The sequence below is a fragment of the Sphaeramia orbicularis genome, chromosome 20 (genome assembly GCF_902148855.1).
Source record: "Sphaeramia orbicularis chromosome 20, fSphaOr1.1, whole genome shotgun sequence".
NCBI lineage: Eukaryota > Metazoa > Chordata > Actinopteri > Kurtiformes > Apogonidae > Sphaeramia > Sphaeramia orbicularis.
The window spans coordinates 36027111-36045163 of NC_043976.1; the positions used below are offsets into that span (position 1 = coordinate 36027111).

General features: G+C 35.3%; 2 protein-coding genes across 6 annotated transcripts in view; one reads left to right on the plus strand and one right to left on the minus strand.

Moving 5' to 3' along the window:
* Positions 1–7611, minus strand: part of LOC115411237 (WD repeat-containing protein 37-like) — a 39308-nt gene extending 31697 nt beyond the window's left edge. Inside the window, exons 1-3 of one of the 4 annotated variants that reach the window (XM_030123277.1) lie at positions 2653–2820; positions 2156–2310; positions 537–801 (exon numbers count right to left, since the gene is read on the minus strand). In XM_030123277.1, coding sequence (XP_029979137.1) covers positions 537–689 — 153 coding nt within the window. In that variant the 5' untranslated portion in view covers positions 690–801; positions 2156–2310; positions 2653–2820. Of the gene's footprint in view, positions 1–536; positions 802–2155; positions 2311–2652; positions 2821–7486 lie in introns of those variants that run through there. The other 3 variants (XM_030123279.1, XM_030123278.1, XM_030123276.1) reach the window with 3 other exon arrangements.
* On the plus strand, positions 2546–17565 carry idi1 (isopentenyl-diphosphate delta isomerase 1). 2 transcript variants are annotated; one of them, XM_030123281.1, is made up of 7 exons: positions 2546–2677; positions 7583–7744; positions 9400–9572; positions 9676–9768; positions 13235–13365; positions 13461–13565; positions 16946–17565. In XM_030123281.1, the coding sequence occupies exons 2-7, from the start codon at positions 7596–7598 to the stop codon at positions 17156–17158; spliced, it is 864 nt and encodes a 287-aa protein (XP_029979141.1). In that variant the 5' UTR covers positions 2546–2677; positions 7583–7595; the 3' UTR covers positions 17159–17565. The 2 variants fall into 2 exon arrangements, with proteins under 2 accessions (XP_029979141.1, XP_029979140.1); XM_030123280.1 differs by lacking the exon at positions 2546–2677 and having other exon boundaries at positions 7573–7744.
* The last annotated feature ends 488 nt before the right edge of the window (positions 17566–18053 follow it).

Here is an 18053-nt window from a genome sequence, read left to right on the forward strand (position 1 = left end):
CATCACTAAAAAGCTTTTAAGCATCTTTCTCTGCAACAAATAAATTAACTGCAGCTTCAATTTAAATGACGGACTTGAGCATTGTTAATCACTAGCTTGACGGTACTGCATGCTTCTGGAGTGTCTTCTGACACACCTCTTTGAACAACAAAGACTTTCTTACAAATCCAGTGCTCAGATCCTGTACTTAAAAAGACAACAACTTTTCTTTCTCTCCCTCAGGGTCTACCTTAGTCCATAAATACTCTGGTGTGGAAGTTTCTATATTGCAACACTAGGTTCAAAATAAAAGAAATGCTGCTCAACCGGCTGGTACTGTACTCTCATGACAAAAACATCCTCATGCTTTGACGGGGGGACATCTACATGACAATTAACACCAACTTCTGGAACAGGCTTTTCAAGAACTCTGTAGCTGATGCATAAATTGATTGAAAATACTGACAAATCTATGCACTTATAGCAATGTTTTTTGTGTGTGTTTAAGAAAGAGAGAGATGATTGAAAATGTATAAGCCTCAGTGCATGTTTCTCACCTGTCCCTCCAGCATGTCTCCTCTTTGGATGCCCGGTGGCCTCTCCTCTGTGCTGTTTGTGCGCCGGATAGATAAACTGTGAGCTTTGCGTTTCTGCTTGGGGTGACGAGCTGCCGAAGCAGAGCCGCTGCTGCTTCCGCCCTCTACAGGCATCCCTCCTTCCTCCTGGGTGGCCCTGCCCCCTGTTCACCTCTTATCTGACAAGCAGGTAAACACAGACCAGGCTGTGGTTGGGTGGTTAAGCTGCTCGGTTAACACCGCCTGCCTGTAGGAAAAAGGGAAGTAAAATTTAGACCAACAAGTGAAAACAGTTTGTAAGAGAGAATTCTATCACTAAGGTTATTAAGATTTAACACTGTTATATCTCAGTATAATTCAATATTTTATTGTCATTGTATAAAAACAAGACAGTGATTCAAGCATCAAGCTGGCATAGTCATCAACATACATCTGCTACAAACTATCCTGATTAATTCAACTAAAAACCTTGTATTTTAATTGTGTACCTTCTGAGAATTTTAATTAGCTTCAGTGCAGTTTAGCCTCATACATCCCCTTTAACTTTCAAAGCTCAAGTATTTCTCCAAACACTACAACACTTGCATATGCTGCTCTAAGTTTATCTATGTAAATTAACACAGCCATGCCATAAATTAATAAAAAAAAAAACCTTGTCTTCCCCTAAAAATGCTGCTCTACTAAATGAAAACTACACAATTTCAGAGATTTAATGCCGCATTCAATAGTAGAAAACATGCCAAATTATAAAATTGTGCTAAGAAACAGATGGATAACTAAGAAAAGGACTGATATTCAAAGATATTTTAAGAACCTACACGTTAAGTTCATCTGTATGTGGTGTAAAAGGTAAAATAATACAGTCAAATGGAAAATGGATCACTATTGTATCACATACAGTCAATCTGTTTCTTCATTTCATTCTAGCCTACTTTCCCCAAACACATAAAACAATCTGTACTATTACTGTAGTGTTTTATAACGTCTGATTAAGCTCCATCCACAGCCTGTTAATGTTTCTTTGGCCACATTTGTTCTGACCACAGACATAATCGTCCATATTTTCACATTTGACTCAGGTAAAACCTAATGTAGTCTGATATAACCTTGGCTATACGATCAGTTTTTGGCACGACACCTGATAAAACCTCGAGTTACATTAACGCCAGTTCACATTACAGACAACCTGTTGTTTCTGAAAGGAGACTGAAGGGGAAAGGTAAAGAATTTCCGAAGACTTTAATGATAATCCGCTTTTCATTTTTTGTGGATTATAAACCATGAATGCCTGACAGATCTAACAAGCACACTGAAACCAGCGGCTATTCAATGGCGTTCAGGTTTATTTACATGTGAGGACATCGACACATTGTGACTCGACATTGAGAGCTGTCCTTATCGTGCCGAACCGGGTTATCTTACGTTACAAGGTGTTAATTATAGAATAGCTAGCATTACGCAGTTAAAAGTGATAGACTGAGACGAAGTGACCCGAGATACGTCTAATATGTAACCACATTAAACTGAGCTAGACGTATCCAACTTGTGACCCCTCACCGACATGAATACACCGTACATGTAAGGTGCCTGGAAACACTCACCCTGCCTCATTAACCTCAAACCGGGCTAACACTCGGGTCAAAACACGATATTAGCTCCACATTAGCGCAGGTTAGCTTCCTCCACCACCACCACCACCACCACCACCACCTCCACTGCAGCATCAGCTAAAAAGGCAGCACGGACGTTCTTACGACTAAAAAAAACAAGCACACCTATCAATATATAATTTTCTTAGTGGTATATGGGGTTAATACGAGTAAAATCTTGTTTGATAATGCTTAATATTTGTATTTTTATCCTATATTTGACACATCACATATTTTGATGGCGCACCAACTTCCGTGTCTCGTGACTTGTGTTTGCACTTTATAAGCCAATGGCGAGGCACGTTGCGTACGCTCACTCCACAGCAGCCAATGAGAAGCGCTGACGTCAGAAGCAGGGACCGCAGGCCAGCTCGTTCGGATGCTGCGTTCCGCTCTTAAAATAACACCCTAAATAAACGCAAATACGTCGAAAGAAGTGGTGTATCTACCTGAGACGGGACAGTTCGGTTGTAAGTAAGTACAGTTTTGGTTGGTTTCTCCGTAGACTGTATGTGTAGCGGACAGTGTGTACTTCTGTGTACTTGTCAGAGGTTTGGGTGGCGCGGAGCGGAACGGAGTGGTGGTCCGATGGCGTGTTGACAGGCAGGGTTCATAGTAAAACATGAACTGGATCCGGATGGAACAGGATTACACTCATTGATTACGCTGGTCAATTACAAATTTATTGTTTAAGTTTTTTGAGCTTATTTAGGATAATTTTGGTGTGCTGAATCCAAAAATCACATTAATTTTGCTCAATCAGGTCAACTTTCTGAACTATGCTACATATTGGCTTTTTAACATTTTTGCTTACATTTATGGGCATTTTCACATCATATGATACAAAATTCTCTCATATTTCTTGCAATAAACGAGTTCTGAAGATTTTACTTTTGCCAATTTGTGATTAATGTTTTTTTTAATATTACGGGTGAATGAAATGGCTTCGACTAGAAGATCTTGCAAAAATAAGCCTGACATATTCTGCTACGTCTGCGGTGAATACACCATTGTACCTAACAGGAATCCTGTTAGAAAAGGATTTTTTTTTTTCTCTTAAAACCTATTTTGGGTGAGAACTATACAAAAAAAATCAACTGATAAAGTCACAAAAATATAATCAATTTTGAGAGAAGATCAAATTTTTCAAAATCAAATTAGCAAAAAAACCTGACCTGATTGAGAAAAACAGATGTCGTTTTTGGATTTAGCAGTGGAAAATGGTCCTAATTCAGTTGAAAAAACCTAGACAACTTGCAAAAAACATTTTTTTGTAACCCAGTGTTATTATATATACTATGGAACCTTTGCATTACAGGTCCATGCATTTGTATCAATTAATAGCCTACAAATTAATTAGTTAGTGTAAAGCAGGTGTATGTAATTGCACATTTCTATTTTTCTGCATATTGTTAATCTTAACCCTTTCATGCATACTGGTCACTCCAGTGGACAGCTGTTCAAAGCTGTTCTCTTACATATTCATGGGTTTTGTTGTTTTAGTTCCATATCAGCCAACACAGGGAACGCTTATGCATCATCCCATACACTGCAATTCATACCATTACTGTAACTCTGCTGTTCTAGATAAACCTGATCTGCACTAAGATGTTTGAGTGTAAAAAACAAATGGAAATTGTTATTAGACTGTAATTAGCAGTTTTGTTTTTTTAAACAAAAAAGTTGTTTTTTTTTTTGCATATTATCTCCATGCAGGTATGTTAAAATGTGAGAAAACGTCAAATTAGCAGCATTAAAAGTGATTTTATTTCATAGTTTTCCCCCTGTATATCAGTAAATGCATGTTTCTTTGCTTCTAAAATGAAATGTATGGTGTCCAGCTGAGTGGACATTTTTGTAACTCCATGAAAAATAGGTTAATATAAAAAAAAATAATAATAAAATTGTTTTTTTTTTTTCATGCCCAAAGATGAATAAAAACACTCATGAAAAAAATCTTGATTAAGGTTCTCATAATTCATACATGAAAGGGTTAATATTATAATTTAAGCAAATTAATTGGATGAATGTAAACAGTCTCTGTAGGATATGGACAAAGGACAATATTACCACAAACAATAATACAAAGCTACGTTTACTACACAAATTGAATAAAATTGAGAAAAAAAAAAAAAGCATACTTGTTCCTGAGTTTCAGATTCTTTTTACAAGTTCATACAAGCTCACGAGGCATGTCATTAGGAAGTGTCAAATCCTCTGACTTTACAAACCTCTATAGTGAATGACATGGGAACACCGTCATCCTCTCATCACCGTCAACTGAAGTAAATATTTTGCGTAAAAAGGCAATCAAAATCAAATTAAATACTCTTTATTGTCCCCAAGAGGAATATTATCCTGGGCAAAGTACTGAACAAAATGTGCAGACAGTACAATTACACACGTACATAAAAGTTGTGGCTGATGGGCACCTCATTCAGCCAGCAGATTATCCCACCCAGGTGCAGGACTGAACGTTTCAGACGCTCCTTTATTCCAACTGCCATCAGCCTGCACAACAGCAGCTTGGCTTGAATTACATCCTTCTCTAAGCAGTCTTTTTGCATCTGTCAATGTCACTCACTTGCACACTTAGAAAAGTCACCAACTGCACACTTGCAACTTTATCATTATTATTGCTATTTTTTGGCACTTTTAGTTATTACTTTAACAAATGTTTTAAATCTTTTTCTCTATTGTATTTGATGCTTATTGTCTTGTGCTGTTGTACATTTGAATTTCCCTCTTGGGGGATAAATAAAGTATATCTTATCTTATCTAAAACGCTTACCGTGAACCACATTGGGACAATAAAAGCAGCATATTACACTAGATTATTGCATCTGTCCCAACGATATTCAAAATCAATTATGATAAAGTCAAAACAACTGAGCTTAAACTTAATCAATAATATGTAAGATCATTAGAAAAATTAAGTAAATTATGATTAGACTAAAACCAACTGAACTAAAACCTAATCATAATGTACAAAAGTCACTTTTTCTTCAGTTTTCTTTGTTTTGATATAATAACCTTTGAATTTACTCTGAGCTTTTATGAACTTTTACATGATCAGCGAATTAAAAATAGGAAAATAACTCAATTGAGCGACAAAATGCAGAGAATAATATTTCAGTAATCATTCAAGAAAGGCTAAATATTCACAACTGACGAATGGATCAATATCATACAGGACATTTACATTCTGGAAAAGTTGACATTTTATTTTAAGGGTCAAGGGGAATCTTTTTTCACTATTTAATCATAATGGGCAAACTATGTAAAACCTGTAATTGATGTGATTTGAATTTATTGGTACTGTGAAAACATTTACATGATACACATTTCTGTTTAGGTTAGTGTAAACATACACACTTTAATGTGTCTTTTCTTCTTGATGAAGAATCGGAGCAAGCCCTCTCCTCCCACCCACTTGTCATATTTGTTTTATATACCACTAAAAAACTTGGATTAGCAACTCACTTTTTCCATTTACATTTGAAGTGTGGACATTGAATTATACCCGAAAGAGAAGTTTTGTATGATCTGCTTCTCCAAATAAACAAAGAATGGAAGAAAAAAATGTTAAATATGGAGAAGATTTCATTTGAGAGATGCTCAAAAAGTAGTTCTAGATCTTAAAAGAGTTAAAGGGACGAACTCTATCAATACATTTATTAACCCTTTCATACATACTGGTCACTACAGTGGACAGTTCTTCTCCAGCTGTTCTCTTACATATTCATGGGTTTTGTTGTTTTAGTTTCATATCAGCTGACACAGTGGACGCTTATGCACCATCCCATAATACACTGACATTCATACCATTACTGTAACTTTGCTGTTCTTGATAAACCTGATCTGCACTAACATGTTTGAGTCTAAATCTATTGCTATTGTTATTAGACTGTAATTAACAGTTTTCTTAAAGTTTGTTTTTTTTTGTTTTTTTTGCATGTTATCTCCATGAAGTGAGAAATAACTAGTATTAGAGTATGATAAAATGTGAGAAAACATCAGGTTAACTGCATTACAACTGCTTTTATTTCATAGTTTACCCACAGTTTATCACTTTCTGTTATTGTGTTTAAATACATGTTTCTTTGCTTCAAAAATTAGCTGAGTGGACATTTTTGTAACTTCATAAAAAATTGGTTCATTTAAAAAAAAAAATCAATCTCATAATAATAATAATAATAATAATAATAATAATAATAATAATAATAATAATAAATTGCATTTATAAAGCACTTTTCATTCAACAGAATCTCAAAGTGCTACAGAGAAAAGACAGTCCAATAAAAAATAAAAGAATAAAAATAAAAAATAAAAATACTGTATCAGGAATAAAAGACTAGGTGAATAAAACAACCCATTTAAAAAGTTTTAAAAAGTTAAAAGGTTAAAATTTTTTGCTTTGGTTAGGAGAAGCGGCAAACAGACAACACCGGCATCCTCTCCCACCAGCGTCACTGTCCATATATGTAAATATATGAAACAGTCGCTTTTTTCATGCCTAAAGAGGAATAATAAAAAATCTTGACTAAGGTTCTCATAATTCAGGCATCAAAGGGTTAACTAGAAAGCACTCAGAGAGCGCAGACCTCCGCCAAGGCAGATCAGTGCCCCCCTGCACCCCCCCCCCCAATCACCACCAAAATCATTTGTTCCTTGTGCCAGTATAAACATTTCCTGAAATTTTCATCCAAATCCGTCCATAACTTTTTGAGTTATCTTACACACAGACAGACAGACCAACGCTGGCAAAAACATAACCTCCTTGGAGGAGATAATAATTCATAACTAGAAAAGCACTCGGAGAGCGCAGACCTCCGCCAAGCGCAAAAATTCCCCACATAATCGGTGATACAAATCCTACATTTTTTTTTTTTTTTAATAAAATCCGCCTTCTGGATCAGATCCGGATCAGCCTTTGAAATGTGATAGAGGACCCCATTGTCAATTCCTGAGTTAAATTTCATGAGTTTTGGTCAATAATTAAGCGAGATATTGGGAAACGAAAATTTTGGCCCCATTTACCACAATGTTAACAAAAATTTCAAAGTGATCCAGAATCCAGGATTTCTTCTGGATCACCCCCAAAAGTTAATCATTTCTTCCTTATCCCATTTCCAACAAACCCTGAAAATTTCATCAAAATCTGTCCATAACTTTTTGAGTTATGTTGCACACTAACGGACAGACAAACAAACAGACAGACAAACAAACCCTGGCAAAAACATAACCTCCTTGGCGGAGGTAAAGATAAGAACAGTAACTCACCACTTCATTCTGATTGGTCCAGGTCCTGTGATCCGGTCCACGTTTTCCGCACATCCTCCTCTCCTGTCCTCGTGATTGGTGTTCTATTCTGGGCAGGCCCTGTCAGGCCATGGTGAGGGGCTGGGGGGCGGTGCTACGCCTGGTTTCCTGTCAGCGAGCGGCTGTGCTCAAACCAAACGTCCCTGGTCCTGCACCGTGGAGGAGCTGGAGCAGACCCACGGGGACTCATCTCATCAGCGGCCGCAGAGACGCATCCAGGTGAGGCCGGGCTCTGCGGGTTGATGCAGGGACTGTGTAAGAACACAGATCCAGGGTTAAGCCTATTTACACTAAGCTGGAAGTGGGTATTTATGTGTCAGTGCTAAGGATAGATGAGGTCTGCAGCAGCCTGTTGGACCCGTTATCTGCATTTATTTAAATGGGAATAAAACTCAGGACAAACTGTACTTGCAGCATCTGGTGTTAGAGGAGGATTTCCCCAAATGGCAACAAAAAACCTTTAAAACGTCAGTATCAGACTTGTTGACTGTTCAGACAAAATAAAAGCAGCTGCAGTGACTAAGAAACCTTAACTTGCATATTATGTTTAACTTCCTCAGACTAATCTATCAGTTTTTTGTATTAAGTTTTATTCAAATAAAATTAATTAACTTAATTTGCAAGGGACTTTCATGAAAAAAAAAAAAAATGTTTTCACCTAAGATTTTTTTTTTGTGTGTTTAAAAAAAAAAAAGAAAAGAAAAGAAAAAGCTGAGACTAATCTATGAGTTTTTAGTGTTCAATGTTACTCATAACTTGTTTTGTGTGTTAAAAATAAATAAATAAAAAAAGCTGAGACGATGAGTTTTTTGCATTCAGTTTTATTCGTAACTTAATTTGCAAGGGACTTTCATTTAAAAAGAAATATGTTTTCACCTAAAAAAAAAGATGAAAGTCTCTGAAGGTTAAGTAACATAAAATCCTTGCTATACTGCACTCTGCAAAAGTCTAAGGTTAGGTTTGCTAAAGTTATAATGAATATTAATGTAAATTTCTCAGTCTATATGTTAAGATACAACTGGAATATACAAGAAATACAAGAAAAGGTGTTTAAAGGAAAAAAAGTTTCTACAGACCGAAGTGTGAGTATGTAGTTTAGTGAGTAGTTTAGTTGTATTTGACATGTTTTGAACGGTTTTGTGCAGAAAATATGAGTTTAATTGCATTAAATATGTGTTTGTTAAGTTTATAATGGACTATGATGTGCATTTCTCAGTCTATATGTTAAGATACAACTGGAATATACAAGAAATACAAGAAACTGTGTTAAAAACAAAAACAAAACAAAAAAAAAGTTTTATACAGACCGAAGTTTGAGTAGGTAGTCTGAGTTTAGTTGTATTTTACATGTCTTGAACGGTTTTGTGCAGAAAATATGAGTTTAATTGCATTAAATATGTGTTTGTTAAGTTTATAATGGACTATGATGTGCATTTCTCAGTCTATATCTAAAGATACAACTGAAATATACAAGAAATTCAAGAAATTGTATTAAAAAAAAACGGTTTCTACAGAATAAAGTGTAAGTATTCCATCTGAGTTTAGTTGCATCTAATATGTCTATATGTAAATGTGGAATTTATTACATCAAATATACATTTTATTGGTTTTATCTGCTCTTTGCAACGACAACTACACACAGTAGGATTAGACTTTCGCACTAGTCTGTGTTGTCAAAAATTAACTTCCCCACATTGAAATGTTGAAACACTTGCATATGTTTAATGCTGCAGATGAAGTAAAGAAAAATCCCAAATTTACAAGAAATATAAGCTGTCGACCAGGAACCTGTTAGATATTCAAGTGTACACAGATTGTTTTTCAAGGTATAACCATTTCTTCTTTTTCTTTGTCCTTCTTCTGATGTTCTGCAGTGAAGTGAGAGCACCACAGATTAGAGTCAGGATGCCTGAGATCACCACCGACCACCTGGACGAGAAGCAGGTGCAGCTTCTGGCTGAAATGTGCATCCTGATCGACGAAAACGACCAGAAGATCGGAGCCGACACCAAGAAAAACTGCCACCTCAACTCTAACATCGACAAAGGTGCCCATTCCCCACATCATCCTTCTCCTCTTGTCTCTTCTCTTTTCCTGTTTCTTCTTTGAACTTAATCTTTTTCTTCTTCTCTTCTTTTGTCTTCCACCAGGTTTATTACACAGAGCTTTCAGCGTTTTCATTTTCAACAGTGAGGAGAAGCTGCTCTTGCAACAAAGATCCGACGCTAAAATCACCTTCCCAGGTCAGTTCTGCATCTTTAAACCTTTACAGATCCATGCCACTGGTGCACCATGGGTAAACTGGGGGGGGGGGGGGGGGGGGGGGGGGTTGTAGGTCTCATCTTCGAAACCTGGGATATGATAGTTTTAAAAACCTTCTAAGGACATGTTTTCGTGATGGTTTTGCTTTTTTTTTTTTTTGTCATTTTACACCAGTGGTTCAAATACTTTCATGAACTAAGAATCTCATCTTTCCGTTACACATTCCATTGATCTCCCATGTGATTGACAGCTGGCGTTATAGCCAATCATGGATCAATACACACATATCTTTTACTCTGATTGTACAGAATCAGATCAGTCCTTTGTCCCTCAACTTGTGTAACATAACATTGAACTGGAGCATTGAACATTGAATCCCTTTGCTCTAAATTTTTACTAACCAATCGGCTTTGTGGAATCACTAAGGCCCGCCCCATTCTAGTTTTGTGTGTAGAGTTATGGGCAGAGACAGGACAGAAATATTATACAGGGATGGTTTTACAACTTGTATTAAAAAAGAAGAAAAAAGAAATGATTACCCAGTATGTAAATATTGTAAGTATTGTGTACTTAGTAAATATAAATATATATAATATAATGCTCCTTTCTCATTTGCACATAGCCTACATGTCTAATGAAGCTTTAAATGTACTATGAAGTCATTATTCAGCCTCATTTATCCCACATTTGAGACATTTGGTGAAAATGGAACAACAGACAACATTTTTGCACATTATAAAATGTCATTTCAGGCATGTTTTCTATACTTATTTACACATTTTGTTCATGTATTTCACTACTTTTGTGAAGCTAAGACTTTGGTGAACCTACATGGGTATGGTGTTATTCGCGAGTACTTTATTCTCTTGAGACCCAGCCATGCATTTTAGTCATCTGTAGGAGACAAGAGTTCCAGAACGTTACTTAAAAAAAAAAAAAGCATTATGCTGTTTCCGATCAAGACAATTATTTAATGTAAAAAAGCCAAAACATTGACTTTCCTGGGTGTCAGGAGGATATGAAGTCATTATTCAGCCTCATCTATCTTACATTTGACAAAAACAGAGTAGAATGACAGACAGCATATATGCTTTCTGCAGCTACCAACAAGTCTAATTTAATGCCCTTTTTCATGTCACTTTAACCCTCCGGTATCCCGTCCAGCAAGGCCCTTACTAAGCACCAAGTGTGCGTTTTTGGCACACTTGTGGAATAATGTCAAAAAAAATTTCATACAGTTTGTTTTTAATTCTTTTACACTTTTTTCTATTTCATCAACTTGAGCCGTAAATAAAAATACCAAATACTCAATAATTGTCAAATTTTTTAACCCTTTCAATACCGTGTTTGTGATGTAAACAAACCATTTTTTGTGGATGCAAAAAACACAAAAAAATAATTTTTTTCAATATACTACATATAAAGTGGATCACATATTATTTGATATTTTCATCCTGGCATATGTCAGTGATTAACTCTAACATTGGTTAATTTGCATTATTATTTTTGGCGCTAGGTCAAATGTTCAAAAATACTAGCACCTGTCACCAAGTGTGCGTAAAATGCACACTTATAAATCAAACTATTAAATATTATATATTGATTTATTTTTCTGCTCTAATTTCATTTTATTTTTGTAAATCAAGGTCAGCCCTAATCATACATATCAAATGGAAGAAATAGTGCGTTTTAGGCACACTTGGGAGACAGATGCTAGTCTTGTAATTTTCTTTTGTTTACAATGTGCACATTTTAGTTGGTGGCCAGAATTTTAAAGATCATGCAAAAATGAACAACTGTTGAATTCTAGCCTTATTTAAATTGTGAAAAATAATGTAAAGTTTTTTAACACAAAGTGCAAAGTGTGCCTAAAAGGCGCATCCAGATACCAGAGGGTTAAACAAATTTAATGTTCATGTCCAAGTTGCATTCCAAGCATCCGATGTTGTAACTTCATGCACCGGCTGAAAACAACAGCCAATTGAAGGGTTCTGCCTGTCAATCATCACACTATACTTCCGATCAAAATTATTAAATGTTTATATAATCAAAATAAATTGTGAATAACAATGCTTTTTTTCCATCAAATATGGAACTGGACATTGAATTTAATGCTTTTTAATGCAATTTAAGGCCTTAATTTTCGCAAAATCTATCTAATGATTTTTAATGCTTTTTAATCACCCGCGGAAACCCTGAAAATTACAAAAATTAGATTTTATCCAGTTTATTCTACTATTTTTGTGAAACTAAGACTTCGGTAAACCTATTTCAAACACCACAACACTTCATCCACACAAGTGAAGGTGTGTTTTCATAAGAGATTTGAACATTTCCAAAAGTCTGACTTCAGATTTTCAGCATTTGGGCTGAATTATCTCTGCCTTCATTGCTCTAGGACATAAATGGGCCTGAATTTACATAACGCTTAGATTGTTTAAACCACAGGTGTCAAACATGTGGCCTGGGGGCCAAATCCGGCCCGCCAAAGGGTCCAGTCCGGCTCTTGGGATGAATTTGTGAAATACAAAAATGACACTAAGATATTAACAATCCTTTTAGTTCAGGTTCCACATCAGAACAATTCAATCTCAAGTGGGTCAGACCAGTAAAATACTATCATAATAACATATAAATAATAACAACTCCAAATGTTTCTCTTTATAAATGTAAATATTTTCATGTATTTACACTAAAACAAAGTATAATTTTACAAAAAAAAGTGAATAACCTGAAATGTCTTAAGATAAGTAAGTACAGTTTTAACAATATTCTGCCTGTTACTCAATGTTTTGTGTGTTTGTAGATCTACTGTTTATCTGTAAGTTCTAATGTACATGTGTAAATGATAAACTGAGGCAGAATATTGTTAAAATTATCCTTATTTTTTTCAGTTTGTTCATGTTATTCACATCTTTCGAAAGGATAGTTTGTAGATGTAAACCTTTTCATAATGTAAATTAACTTTTTTCGCTCTAAAACATAGAGAAAAGTTTGGAGTTGAAATTATTTATATATTATTATGTTATTATTTTACTGGTTCGGCCCATTTCTGATCAAATTTGGCTGAATCTGGCCCGTGAACTAAAATGAGTTTGACACCCATGTTGTAAACATTTTGATATGAAACACCCGGGTATTGTGTTATTTATGACTACCTTATCCTCTTGAGACCCAGCAATGCATTTTAGTCGTCTGAAGAGGACAATAGTTTCACAGCAAGTTTCACAGCATAAAAAACCAAAAATAATGATAAAAAATATATCTGTAAAAACTGTCGCATTATCCTGTTTCCAATCAAGACAATTATCTAATATAAAAGAGCCAAAATGTTTACTTTCCTGGGTCTCAGAAAGATAAAAAGGTGAATTTAAGAAAGTATGTAGAAAACCAGATGATACCGTTGGAGGGTTAATCTGAGCGTTTCCTTTATCGATGCACGTCCAGGCTGCTTCACCAACACATGCTGCAGTCATCCTCTGCACACCGACAGCGAGCTGGAGGAGGCCGACGCCATCGGGGTGAGGAGGGCGGCTCAGAGGAGGCTCCAGGCTGAACTGGGGATCCCCATGGACCAGGTACGTGACGCCGCGGGGGTTAAAGCCACGTCTTTTACATCTGATGGATAGAAAAGGGTTCGAGTCATGGTCTTTTCTCTTTTTTTTTCCCACAGGTGACGCCAGATGAAATGACGTACCTGACCAGAATCCACTACAAGGCCCAGTCCGACGGCGTGTGGGGGGAGCACGAGATCGACTACATCCTGTTCATGCAGAAGGTAACGTTCTCTGATAGACTCAGCGCCTACATTTACAGAATCGGTCACAAATTGGCATAATGTCTGTTACCAAGGCGACGACACATCTTTACTGATTAACAAACACACCAAGCAATACAAATGGTAACAAACACAAACCTCTCTGCAGTCTTAAGGAGTTTTTTATGTTATTTTCATCTTTTTTTGTAATTTTTGCTTGATGTCATTTCAATCTACTCCCATTTCGTTTTGGCTTTTGTATCATTTTTTGTTTTTTTTGTCACTTTTTCTTGTCTTTTGTTATTCTCACCACATTCTCTCTTAACACTGACGTTTATGCATGATTTTTGTATGCACATATATTTTCTTGCTGTATCTGAATACAGAGACTGAGAAATAAATATGTATGTATTTGTAAAAATAGCAAAACTAGTGGAGGCCTGAGACTTTTGCACACGACTAGAACTCAGAGAAAACGATGGAAAAAATGTAATCTGAGTTTAGTTGCATATCTTCAACGGTTTTGTCCAAAAAATATAAGATTTACTGCATTTAATTTCACACCAGGTTTCATTCAACATATGTTAGACTGTACTTATTGTATATATAATAACATTCACACATTCAGACCAAGGTTCTAATAGTTTTGGATTTTTCATTATAGTTTAGTTTTATTTAGTTTTGACTTTTTTTTTCTCTAATTCAGTTAGTTTTAATTCGTTTTTAGAGCAGGTTTGCTAGTTTTTGTTAGTTTGCAGTTTTTTCTAAATGCTTCGTTTTAGTTTAGTTTTAGTTTTGTCGTATCTTTTCTCTTCTTCTCTGTCGTCGTATTCAAATAAATCCCAGACAGGACTCTGCTGCTTTCTCCCAACTTTAGTCTCCATGTTTCCAGGTAGAGTGGGGACCAGAAGACGACTGGAAACCACAAGTGACCAGAAGTGACACTAGCTAAAATTGCTTGAGCGAAATAAATCACTTTCGTATCAATCTGATGTTGACAAAGACGAAAACGAAGGGAATTTTATCCATAATTTTTATCCGTTTTAGTTAGTTTTGTAAACACACAATACAGTTTCAGTTAGTTATAATTTTTTTTTCTTTTAATTACAGTTTTTATTTATTTCAGTTAACGAAAATGTTTTTTCAATTTTAGTTTTCGTCATTTCGTTAGTTTTCGTTAACGATAATAACCTTGATTCAGACATAGTTAAATTGTATATATAATAAATGCTGACTTTGTCTATAAATGCAATTTGGAATTTTCGCATCTTTCTAAAATGGCTCCCATGCATTTTCTTGTTCTATCTGAATAAAGAGCTAATATAATCTATAATTTTTATAGAATTTTTATTATTACTACTTTATTATATATCCAGGGTGCTTGTGCAGGTCTTGAAAGTCTTGAAGTTTGGAATTTTAAACACTGTTTTCCAGACCTTGAAAAGTCTGGAATTTTGTGTGCAAGTCTTATTAAAGTATGGACAAAAGTTGATGTCATAGTCGAAATTTTAGAGTATGCTCAAAGGCACATAATCAGGGTTCCCTAAATTCTTAAAGTCATGAATTTCTGCTAGTATGATCATGAAATAGACACTAAATTCTGTTGCAAGTAGTCTCAACAAGTCTTAAATTTAACTTGTAGAAACCTGTAGGAACCCTGATAATCTTCTAAGATAAGAAATACACGAGGAAAGTATATTAAAAAACTTGATATGATTTTACTAACCGGTCGGTACTAGAATGATTCTAGTGAAACTTGTTTGTTTGATGTTCATGCACTTTTTTTATTTTCATATGTTTGGAAAAAAATTGTATCAGTAAAATATAATTTACTGTGAATTATGTATTCATTCATTCATTCATACACTTATTAAAATAAATTTTTCTACTACACACAACAGCAGGGTTTCTGCAGGCATCAGAAAATCTAATTTAATGCCCTTTTTAATGCCACTTTAAACAAATTTAATACCCGTGTCCAACTGCACATACAGTTTTATATATAGTTTTATGATGGTTTACTGTCAGCAGGCTTTAACCAGGTTCTGAATAGTTCCTCCTCCAATCACTTCTGCTCAAACTTGCATTTTCCCATTTTTCTGACATTTGCTAATATTCCCTTCGCTCTTTCACCACAGCATGAGCACGCTCACATTCCATTCCAAGCATCCGGCGTATCTGCTTTAAACAATAGTCAGTTAAAGGGTCCACCTGTCAATCATCACACTATACTTGCGATCAAAATTATTAAATGTTTATATAATCAGAATAAATCGCAAATAACAATGCTTTTTCTCCATCAAGTGTATTTGATTTTTTAATGCATCTGGACATCGAATTTAATGCTTTTTAATGCCATTTAAAGCCTTAATTTTCACAAAATCTATTTAATGACTTTTGATGCTTTTTAATGGCCTGCAGAAACCCTGAACAGGTACAGTCGGTTAGTATTACCGTTTAAATTCTAATTATCATGATAACCGTGTTTGATTACCGCAGTTTTCAGCCTATGTAAAGATCTGCTTTTATGTCAAATATTTGAGTATAGTTTTAATTTATTACAATTTTGATTTGATATACCTAATATTTGGAACCAGTGTTCACTTTTAAAGTCTTTGAAAAGGTTCGTTAAGAATCTTTGTGTTATTTATGCAATAAATTATATACATTTTTCAAATCAGATTTTATATATTTGTTTTGTGTTTTTTGTCCTTTTTGTGTTGATATAGTAGGTTAAAGTGAAAAAAATAATAGACAGATGATATAGATGAAGTTATGCTGAAAAAAAAACACACAAACATGGCTATAGTAAACATTTGTTTATATAGTATATAAAGGCAAAATCAAAAGTATTGAAAAATGGACAAAATAGGCTCAGACCAATAAGGGTTAATATTTGAATGTTTCTGCAACAGAAAGTGCATTGAGCCAATTATTTTATTTATTTATTTATTTATTTTATTTAATACAACTTGGTTAAATTATTTCAGTGTGTGTTTAAGTACTTTTTAAACATTTTGAGCACAATTTCAACAATACTGCGATAATAATGATGAATGTGATATGAAATTTTCATATTGTTACATCCCTACACGCAAGTATAAAAATACGTAACGTCAAGGTCTTGGGGGGAAAAAAATAGTAGTTTTGAAAAAGTCTGGAATTTTTATTTGGATAAAGAGCAAACATCCTGGATATTATTTCCATTAGTACTTTTTAACATGCAATTGCCTGTTTTTTCACTACTGTTTTTACAGTTATTGTTATTTTTTACTATTTTCTTGTACTATTTCTTATACTTTCCGTGTTGTGCTGCTACTGGAACCTCAATTTCCTGAGGGTTCTGCCCAAAAGATCGATAAAGTTCTATGTAATCCAACCTTTTCTGTGTTCAATTCCAGGACGTGGAACTCCATCCAGACCCAAACGAGATCCAAAGCCACTGTTACGTGAGCAAAGAGGAGCTGAAGGAGATGTTGGAGAAGGCGAAGCGTCAGGAGCTGCAGATCACGCCCTGGTTCAGCCTCATCGCCGACACCTTCCTGTTCAAGTGGTGGGATAACCTGCACAACCTGAAGCAGTTCATGGATCACGACCACATCCACCGCATGTAACGGCAACAGGATCCGGCTCGAGCCCGGTTCGTTTCAGACCTGATTGTGGGCTGTGGAGACCCAGGACTAGACTGTGATCCTGCACTAGAAAGCAGAAAACGTGTAAAAAATCAGATCAAGTAGTGATGTCGGAGCCGCATCCGAACACCAGATCCATCCACCAGCGCGAGTATTCGGCTGAAATCTGTAAATACCGAAAAGCCACCGAGGAAAAAGAACCTATTTTTGCATAAACTGTGAAGTGCCTGAGCCCAGGTGAGCAGGCTGAGGTGAGTAGTGTGTCCAGATGTGTATCAGCGACGTCGGCGAATACATTTGTAAGCTTTTACACGATCCATAGTTTGTGGTTTTATTTTCAGACGTAGGGGAACTTTTCACATTACTCAATAAAGTCTGTTTGGAAAGTACAAATCTGTGTGTGGTCATTTGATATTAGTACTGAAGGTTTTTATTTTTATTGCATGTTTTATTAGGTTTTCAGGTAAGACGAGAAAAGTGTTGGTGAAAAATCTACATCTGAAGAATCTGTCGTATATTAACCCTTAAAGACCGAGAACTATTTCTGTGGCAACTTCCAAGTGGATTTTTCTTTGTTACCTTTGCTAAGGGATTTTTCCACCATTTACGATCATATTACCCTCTGAATTTTGTATTTTTTTAGTGAAAATTTTGTTTGGATTGTTGACTTTTTTTTTTTTTTTTTTTTTTGCATCTTTGACGTCTTTCAGGTTTTGTTGTATCTTTTCCATCATTGTCGTCTTGACGTCTTTTGTTGCGTCTCCTACATCGTTTTGGTTTCGTTATGTGTTTTACATTTTTACAAAAGGTTTTCTGATATTTAATTTAGTGATCGTGTAAATTAACCCTTTCATGCACGAATTATTAGAACCTTGAT